Source organism: Priapulus caudatus, unplaced genomic scaffold, assembly GCF_000485595.1.
Source record: "Priapulus caudatus unplaced genomic scaffold, Priapulus_caudatus-5.0.1 Scaffold224, whole genome shotgun sequence".
Lineage (NCBI taxonomy): Eukaryota > Metazoa > Priapulida > Priapulimorpha > Priapulimorphida > Priapulidae > Priapulus > Priapulus caudatus.
In genome coordinates, this window is record NW_014577285.1 from 346,675 (window position 1) to 356,423 (window position 9,749).

Here is a 9,749-nt window from a genome sequence, read left to right on the forward strand (position 1 = left end):
CTCCCCCTCTTCCTCCCTTCCTCCCTCTCTCTCCCACTCTCTCCTTTCTCTCTCACTCTCGCTCTCTCTCTAGCTCTCTAGCTCTATCTCTATCTTTCTCTTACTCTCTAACCCTCTCTAGCTCTCGCTCTCCAGACTCTCTTTCTCTTCTGCTCATTCTCGCTCGTTCTCACTCTCACTCGCACTTTCGCTTTCTCTTTCTCTCGCTACTCCTTGCTCTCAAGCTGTAAAGGAATCGAGCAGGCACCATTACTACCAGTGTGTCAATAACACACAGACATATGTTACGTGATAGGCTAGTGTAGTGCGGCTAGTAACTCATGGTGTGAAATGTGTTCATTAGCAGTATTAGTTTAGACACAGTTTATTAACAGTTTAAAAGAAATACGCGTGTTTAGGTAATTGTTCGACTGCCCACATGTTGGAGAAACGTGTTGTAAACATAACTGACACTATTAACTACAACAATCACAAATTAATTAGCACTGAAAGTATTAATTAAGGCAGCAAGTACAAATGGGCCAAAGATGGTAAGCTCATTTACAAACGCAATATTTACTATGTTGTTGACAGACGGCATGGCATTTAGAGTGCTGCTATTGGCCCCTGACCGTGTAAATCGCCTGTCGTGCATGTTTGTGATGGCTTGCATCTGGCTCTGCATACAGCGACAAACAAGTCACTGTTGGCCGGTGTCGCATAAGGCATGCTAGTTGATGTAAATACTCATCCAGCTGACCTTCACTAAGAACCCTAGTGTAGTTGTCTAAGTGTGGATTGCTTCGACTCTGCGTGCGGTGATCTGGCATTACACGTGACAGCAGTAATAACAACTGGCTTATGTCACTAGTCTTCAATTTCTAAGCCAGCAAATCTACGTACATATCCTATGCATTAGTGACTCATCCCATTCATATAGTAGTCTAGACAGGAGTAGTCTGAGACGAATCATGAAGGAAAGCACTACGACGTAAGACACTGTCGTTTTCGCTCACTCACAGAACAAGAGCACTACATCAAGAAGGACATCGTGTCATCGATCATATCGGCAGCCAGCAGGAAGAAGATTAAAAAGAAGGAGCCCGCGCCGCGGCAGTACTACGTGTCCGATGACAGCGACATGAGTGAGATATTCAGCGAGCGCAACATCGACCAGGAGATTGAGCTGCGCCAGCGGAGCCGGCCGGCGGGCGGCAGCGGCGGCGGTGGTGGTGGCAGCAGCAGCGCGCGTGGCACGGCCGTGGGCCAGCGAGGTGCACTGGAGAGCCAGAGCTCGACGGACACGGGCGTGTCATCGTGGGCATCGCCACCCCCAGCCACCCCCACGGACTCCTCGACGAAGGCCTCCTCACGCCAGAGCTCATCCAGTTTCACCTCGACGCGGAAAGGTAAGTTTGAGGCAGGGTGAGAGTAGTTAGTGGAGTTGGGTAGCGTAGGGTAGAGCGTAGGTGGGAGTAACGAGTAACAGGAGTAGGTGCAGGAAATGAGTCAGGGTACAGAGTTGTTAGCGTGGGACAAGGGTAGGTTTAGGGCAAGTGTGTCTACAGTGGCTTCAACCGCTATTCATTCTGCAATCCGATCTATTCAGCCTTGCTACCCGCGTTGCTTCTCCTCGCAATCTCACGTCCCCCCTTGATTTCCTATCGCTCAGGTTCTCAAAGCTCCGATGTCAAGTCTCCCGAGGAGAGTTCCGACGAGACGTCGCTGCGCTCCTCTTACTCGATCAAGTGGCCGTCGCCGTTCACTCGCTCCTTCACGACGTACCACAACAACAAGCAGGTGGCGAGCCCGCGCGCGCGCAAGTCCTCGCAGCCGGACGACGCCGTCGCCGCCGCCGCGTCGTCGATCACCAACGTCATCCTGCGGCGCCAGTGCGACGACCGCCTCAAGCGCGACGCCGAGCGCAAGAAGGTCGAGAAGGAGTGGCAGCGTCTGAAGGAGGTCCTCGCGCGCGAGGACGACGACGGCGCCGGCGGCGGAAAGTACGACGCCTTCAACACGAACGCGAACAGCAACGTCGTCGAGGAGCGGCCGCCGCCGCGCCGCTGCCGCGCCGACTCCGCCTCCGACTACTCGACGACGTCGTCGTCCAACAACGAGTTGTCGCAGGCGGCGGCGGCGGCGGCGGCGAACGCGCGTTCGTCGTCGCCGTCGCTGCCGCGCGCGCGCGATCACCGCGCGGGCGATGCCGGCACGTTGTGCGCGACGTCGGACTACAACTCGCTGTCGAGCACGGGCAGCGAGCATCAGCTACGCGCGACGACGACGAGTCGAGCGCGTACGAACTCGCTCGACTCCGGCGCCTCGATGGAATGCGTCTTCGCCGGCAAGAAGTCGGCGTCGGCGTCGCCGCGGCGACCGAATCGCGCGCTGCAGCGCTCGATGCCGCACGGGCGAGACGCCGAGTCGCAACAGCCCGCCCACCATGGCTCCCTGGACTCCCTGTGCAGGGAGCATCACAGCATCCGCTCATCGGCCTCCTCCGTCTCCGAGGACGGAACAGAGCTGCTTAACACTGCTAGCTTCGATCAGAAACTAAAGATCCTGTTAGACCCAAAGTACAGGCTCGGCGACGCCAGTCTTGAACTGACGGGCAGCAACCGACCGTGCAGACATGGCGTTTCGGTTCCGTCGAAATCCGAGAAGACAGCGATGAACCTGGGCAAGCGCGAGGCGCAGAAGCGAAAGTCTCTGTCACCGCAGCTGCAGAGGAAGGCGCCCAACAAATCTTGCGTGAAGCGGCGCCACACAGTAGGGGGAACCGCGTGGGCGGCCGTCGAGTCCACTTACAACTTTAACAACTCGAAACTTTCTGACTCGCAGGAGAAGGAGAAGGTGTACATCAACACAACTCACATAGTGGTGGCAGAAGCTAGGATGGTACCACCGATCCGAGAGCAGAGAAGTTGCAAGTATTTGCCACAGCAGGCCTCTGTCATACATTTGACACCCCAGCTGAATATGGAGTCAAGTGTATAGCTGCTTTCAGCGAAATTGTGTTGCTCGTCTGCCACTAGCATCTTGCTGCATAGAAAGACGTTCAGCTGGCCACCACCGTGAAGCAATATTGAGACTAGCTATATATCGCATTAAAGTTACATATCACAGCCAAGACAGAAATATGCGAGTAGAGCGTGTTTATTTCACTAAGAGAGAGTGAATCATGCGCGGATTTGTGTGCACTTTTACCCAACTAAATGTGCGGCATGTGCTTTATAATTAGATTCTACTTACTGTACAGATTGTGCTATTGGAGTGACTTCCTATACTAATTATGTGAGCTCATGTGCGACATTCGCTTGTGACGTGATTTTGTCCACTAATGGGTCAACAACCTCGTGCCTGTGACGCAACTAACAGTATTGTGCCATGTTTTGGTGTGACTACTCAGTGGGGTGGGCACCTCAGACGTCACTAACTGTCCGGCGTCACTACTATCCACTCTGTGCTGTCTATGACTTGACTGTGTGAGCGTATGTTGATGGAATGCCAAGGCGACTGGTAGCTGGCTGGGATAGATAACTATAACTTGAGTAAAGGTTGACTATAGGTGGGTCTAGTGTGGCATGGTATTGTGAAGTGCAGTGACACTCCCAGTGGGCCAAGCAGCTATGTACTGCAGGTCGACAGGTTGAGTGACAGTTCCTAAAGCCCCGACGATAAACTGTTTAAAATGTCGTTAAATTTATGGCGGTTGGCCAGTAATTGTGCAATTTGGATTTATTTTTCTTGATGAAAATGTATCTATTTTATATGCATTGTCTCTATCACTCGTTTGGATCTGATCATTGTGCCGATAGCGAAATGCAGTACATGTGGAAATACTGTGAGAAATTGGTTTTTACATGATGCTACTGTTGTATAACCATGAAAGTGGAGTTTTGATATGTACCATAAGACAAATCAGATTTTCGTACGTGAGCAGGATTGTTTGAAATTTCATGTTTTATGCTATAGATGCAGAAAAGTTTCCTCATGAGTTGTGCCAAAGTTCTCTTTAGTAGTTTGGTTGTTTTCTTTCTGTATGTTGAGGCAGCTAACAATTTCCAGCCTCTATGCGCTTTCTGCCGAGCATGTCTAATCGTAGCCCTTAATCTACCATATCAGTGCAAGACAGACCAATTCCTCATGCTAACATTGGATGCACATCACCCACGTGCGACCATAAAGTAAAAATTGGAAATATGTGATAAATGTGTGTGAGTACTTCAGGTACTTAGCATAGGTTGCTTGGCAGCTTGTAAATGCTAACAATTTCACCACCTAGTGGGCATCGTCATGGGTGTGTGGGAAACGTGCTGCAGCTAGGTAGGAAATACTAGTTGTACTTGTAGTCTGCTTACTAGATAGAATAATACCTAACCTTGAAACGTAAAAATTAACACACTGCCTCAAGCACGAGACATGGAGCAATGAATTTTTAGCAGTCAGGAGTTTTAGTATCACTGCAATACGTTTAAATTGTGTGTATATATAAAATTGAATAATTTTCTGAAGTAGGTTCACGTTGCAGAGTTTATTTGTCACACCGTTTTGTAGACATCATTGTCCTGTTGTAATTTATTGGCGACGTTTGAGGAGTTGTTTTACAGCCACGTTTTATAAACTAGATGAGATTTTATTATTAATTAAATTGTTCATTATGGTCCAACAAGGATCAGTACACTAAGTGGGTGCTTTTTGTGTAATAATGACGATCATGATAATAATGATATTAAACAGTTAACATTATCAAGTCAAAACATACTGTATACAAAACCAATTCACAGGCATGTTAATTTAATATAACAATTTTTATTCATTTTATAAAATATCTGATACCAGATTGTTCTATAAAATAGACAGACAATATATTATTAATAAAATTATGAAAAACTTAGTTAATATCACAAGCTCAGATCATATGTACTCAGATTCCAATGCCATGTTCAATGATCAGCTACACAGAAGAAAAAGTAATCGTATCAAAACTGTCTATACCATCTGCATTTTGAACTCATTTCAAACAGTGGGACAAAACATTTTTAAATACATAAATTTATACAATACGTAATTTACTATTTAACTGCTGATTTAGCACGATTTAAATGTGAATGAACCTGTGTGAACTTGGCATGTTGCAGCCCAAGAAAGCATTTATTATTCTGTACGTTTAAACTTGGCACAAACAATTCCATAGTAGAAAATGAATAAGTACACATGTAGCCTAACTAGGATCAATATTGAAATTTAAAAGTGCCTGGTTTTGCTCCTTGTCTAGGAAGCATTCTGTTGTGGCACATAAACTACCATTCACATGCGCACACATTCTTGTGATACCAATACTAAATTGCACGAGTCTTCTGTAGATTCTCTACCTCTGCAGTACTATAACCCAAAACCTGATGTAGAACTTCAGATGTGTGCTGTCCTAGACATGGCGGAGGTAGCCGTGCTCTATTCTGACTATCACTGTATTTAACAGCTGGCCCTGAAAATAAGCAAATAGTTATTACTCTCCATGACACAATCCTACTTTGCCCTTTGGCACTGTTTGGCAACAGCTAAACCCTTTTCAGCTCGCTATACATTTCAGCCGATGCTTCCACATACACTGCTGTTTTTATGAGGCACTACTATTTACAAACCCACTGCATAGTGTACGATTGAGTGATGATGATTTATGGTCCAGCTATACTTGCCTGGCAGCCTTATCTTTCCCGCAGTGGAATGTTCCATTTCAACTATCATTTCATTATGTAGAACCTAAAAACGATCAACATAATGGTAAGGGACAAATAAATCACTATCATGACCAAGAATGAGCTACAACAATTCTACAGCATATAATTTAATGACGAGCGTAAAACGCAATATTGCTTGCTTACTGTATGCATACAGATATCAAAAACGAAGTATTTTCTGCAATGGTTAGGAACCAAGACATATTACCATGGATTTACCTGCGGATCACTGAAAACTTGTTGCATGTTATTAATTGGCCCATAAGGAATGCCAGATTCATCGAACACTTTGAGCCAGTGGGCTGTTGACTGTTCACGGAACTTTGTTTGCAGTGCTTTTAATAGTGATGATCGGTTTATCACTCTGTCTTCATTTCTAGCATACTGTGGGTCATCAGCTATATGTTCCAACTTCAAGCGCTGTGCGGTCAGTAAAAAACAATTACTGGCTTATTCATGAAGATTAACTATACGTTGTTTTTTACATTTACAAACAAATCGCATGTCCTCACTGATCATGGGCACTTAATATAGAATATTTTTTATTATTGCTGTACCGTATTATAAGAAAACAAACAATAGCAAGGAAACCTGGCATAATATCTTGAATTGTTTATCGTTGCCTGCTCCTACCACAAAGTAGCCATCTTTTGTCTGAAAAGCCTGGAAGGTGCAATACAAAATATGTACGAATCCTCAACATACAACCAAATATTAATTTATGAATTTTAATAACAGCACATTGTCAAAATTTGAACTAATGCTATTCTTGTTACAAACTATCTGATTAATGACAAAAAAACGTTCCAGCAAATAGACTGGTGGTTGGCTACCTGCATGAACAGTTTGGCCAGTTCCATTGCAACAGAACCCTAGACAGTTGATTGGTTTCTCATCACTAATATCGTTTGTAATTAATATGTTTCTAAGTACCTGATAAGGGACAATGCTCTCGTGGGCAGTTCCCCATCGCCGTGCCTCCGGACCACCATTTAGATAGTTGCTAGCTAAATTGGCCAAGCAGGACACCTATAACACGTGTATAACTCTTTGTAAGGTTTTCTATTGGGTCCCTATAATATATCACAAAATCTGTTTTGCCAAAAAAGGATTAAAGGTATTTTTTGGCCCAAGTGAAATCATTTATCAATTGTAATGCTCACTTGATGATGGTTATTATAAGACCATATCTATATTTTGTATTGATCCATGTAATCCGAGCTGCTGTGAATCTGATAACAGCTGGGTTACGAATATTAAGGTAACATTCGTATTTAATAATGAGATTTACCTGTGTTGATAAAAGGTTGCAGTCAATATGCTGTCCCTCTCCAGTCCTGTGCCGCTGTAGAAGTGCAGCCATTATAGCACCATGGGCATACAGACCAGTTGACAGATCAGTCATAGCCACTCCAACTTTGCAAGGCTCCCCACCCTAACAGCAGTAGATGCAAAGCATAAATAACAGTTGCATGATCTATTTGTGCAAATAGTTGGGCAAGTCTTGAGAAGTGACCAGCGAGCAAGATTATAATGATTATAATGTTTTCTTACTCTCCATGCATTTACTGTCACATTTTATGCATTTTACTATACGCTTTAGCTTTTGGTCAGGTAATTATGTTTAAACAAGTGGTAACATATTTAAAACCGTGTACATTGGCCTCGCCGTTGTAGTTACTAGCATGCACGTTACTACTTTACGGACTACCACCAACTCTACACACCATAATAACAATAGTTACATTAATTATAAGAATACAGAAAACAATTAAACTACTTAAAGGATCTAACCACTCTTACATAAACCCTGTTTATTCGAGTTCCATACTTTTAAGTTATATAGAAATATTACCACATTCTCTATACGTTGGGCATCACTTTCACACACAAATTTTGTGAACATGTATCATTCAAGCTTACTGGTACCAACTACTGATTGATGAAGTATGGCCCAGAAAACCATAGACTAAAAAATCAAGGCATTATACTACACAGGAAGTAGTTTATCATCTTAATGGGTGTATTTTTCAGGTTATAGACTAGCCTCACACTTACTTCAGGACCAGTAATGTGCAACAATCCACCAACTGCTGCAGCAATGACATCATATCCTGCCCTAGTAGCATATGGTCCATCACTCCCATAACCTGCCAAAATTCTCACTTCATATTAATAAAAGCAGTTTCGACCACACTACAATGAAAATTAAAGTGTAACACTTAGGTACTCTAGCTTTTAGTATAATATTTAAGATAAAATAGTATTTCTTTTTTGATGTACAATAGTAATGGGTGTTGGAATTTTGATTTTAAAAACACCTGACCCTGATGTGTGTATATTAGTAGCATGCATATAGCATAATATAAAGCCGTATCCGTAAAGCAGTGCAACAGATTTGCATCTTGCTAATTCATTAAACTCACCACTTATGGAGCAGTAGACAAGATGCGGTGCAACTTCTTTAAGCTGGGAGTAACCAAGCCCCATTTTCTGCAGTTTTCCAGGCACATAGTTCTCAACAAAAACATCAGACTTGGTAGCGAGCTAATGAATAAAAAATACATTCAGTACTAATCAACTGGCATATACATACTCTGAACATTCAAGCTATCTATCATTTGCATTTCTGAAATGTTCCCGTTTCACTTTTTTTTAACTTGCCACAAGGTACCACTCTTGCGTTTGTTGCACCGTTTTTACAGCCTACCTTAGTAATATCGGGAGTGTATAATATAGTGTAATATCATACACTAATTATATTCTACTGACGAAATTCTTAGTTTAAATACAGCAATATATAAAACTCAGACTTTACCCTAATCTTTAGTGTTGACAAGTTTAATGCTACTCATCTTGATAAAAATGTTACACTGTATATTCAAAATGCATCTACTTACGCTGAGAGGGTCTATGTCCCCCGGGGTACTGCCGGAGCGTACCCTGGTACTATCTAATATGCCGGACGGTACCTCGCCTACTCCACTAATGAGTCTAGGGAGTCGCCTACACCTACTCCCTAACCCTAACCCAAACCCTAATCCTAACCCTAACCCTAATCCTAACCTTAACCATATCAAATAGTGACCAGGGTGTACGTTCGGTATACCGGACCGTACCAGGGTAACGTTCCGGCAGTACCCTGGGGGACATAGACCCTATGAGCTCTACTTACTCAATAGTGAAAAAATGTTGAATATTTAGCTAATCTAATTTAAAACTATATTATGTGTGTACCACCTTCTGGGACATAGAAAGGAATGACCAGGTATCACATTACTCATGCTAATTAACCTATACTACTTATTTCTGGCATCTAGCAGCACTTTTTAAAATTTCTGACAGCTTTGTATTAATTGTAGGAACACACCTGATATCATAGAGTGCTTGCGTGTTTAGAGTATATATATGTTCATGCTGCTAGTAATAGTTTTGTCTACATAAAACTAATGAGTTCTATTTGTAACAAACTACTATTAGAGCATCAAATTAACATGTGTTTCATACCTCTTTTATTAGCTGGACACCAGCTGGATTCTTGATGTCTATGGTCAAACTCTAAATGGAAAATATATAGCTATAGTCAGGTTCATTGCACGACATGTATGTCCTTTGTTGTGAATATGATTATTTTAAATCCCATATATATACAATAAGAAATATACCATTTATTTTTATAAAAAAGACATTCACATTAACATAATTTAAAGGCCTATACTTCATAAATCTTACGTATTTATTTCTTGTTATTCGCAACGTTTCATAAAAAACGAAATTAAATTGGGTGAGTTAGTTTTGCAATATTGGTGACCTTTTTTACATTTATGAATAAAACAACATATGATTTTCAACTATTAAATCAACATTATTCATTATAGATAGCTAAATAGAATCTTGTTATGTGATATCATCTAAAAAATACCTTTTTATTCTGTTAACGAACAGAAGAAAGTATGCACTTCGTCTGTTCGCAAGGAAAGGTGGTCCCCACCTCCTTGTGTCATCCCTTTCACCTAATAAGATGGG

At 42.7% G+C, this 9,749-nt stretch overlaps 2 protein-coding genes across 2 annotated transcripts in view; one reads left to right on the forward strand and one right to left on the reverse strand.

The window, feature by feature from the left end:
• LOC106807587 overlaps nt 1-2,979 on the forward strand; it is an 84,569-nt gene extending 81,590 nt beyond the window's left edge. Inside the window, exons 26-28 of the mRNA XM_014809965.1 lie at nt 1,002-1,388; nt 1,652-2,105; nt 2,232-2,979. Of these exons, the coding sequence (XP_014665451.1) occupies nt 1,002-1,388; nt 1,652-2,105; nt 2,232-2,979 (1,589 nt within the window). The remainder of the gene's footprint in view (nt 1-1,001; nt 1,389-1,651; nt 2,106-2,231) is intronic.
• Nucleotides 2,980-4,772: 1,793 nt separating this feature from the next.
• Nucleotides 4,773-9,749, reverse strand: part of LOC106807592 (succinate--hydroxymethylglutarate CoA-transferase-like) — a 16,371-nt gene continuing 11,394 nt past the window's right edge. Inside the window, exons 4-12 of the mRNA XM_014809987.1 lie at nt 9,231-9,281; nt 8,150-8,270; nt 7,782-7,873; nt 7,015-7,158; nt 6,657-6,752; nt 6,315-6,386; nt 5,943-6,143; nt 5,682-5,745; nt 4,773-5,470 (exon numbers count right to left, since the gene is read on the reverse strand). Coding sequence (XP_014665473.1) covers nt 5,325-5,470; nt 5,682-5,745; nt 5,943-6,143; nt 6,315-6,386; nt 6,657-6,752; nt 7,015-7,158; nt 7,782-7,873; nt 8,150-8,270; nt 9,231-9,281 — 987 coding nt within the window. The 3' untranslated portion in view covers nt 4,773-5,324. The remainder of the gene's footprint in view (nt 5,471-5,681; nt 5,746-5,942; nt 6,144-6,314; nt 6,387-6,656; nt 6,753-7,014; nt 7,159-7,781; nt 7,874-8,149; nt 8,271-9,230; nt 9,282-9,749) is intronic.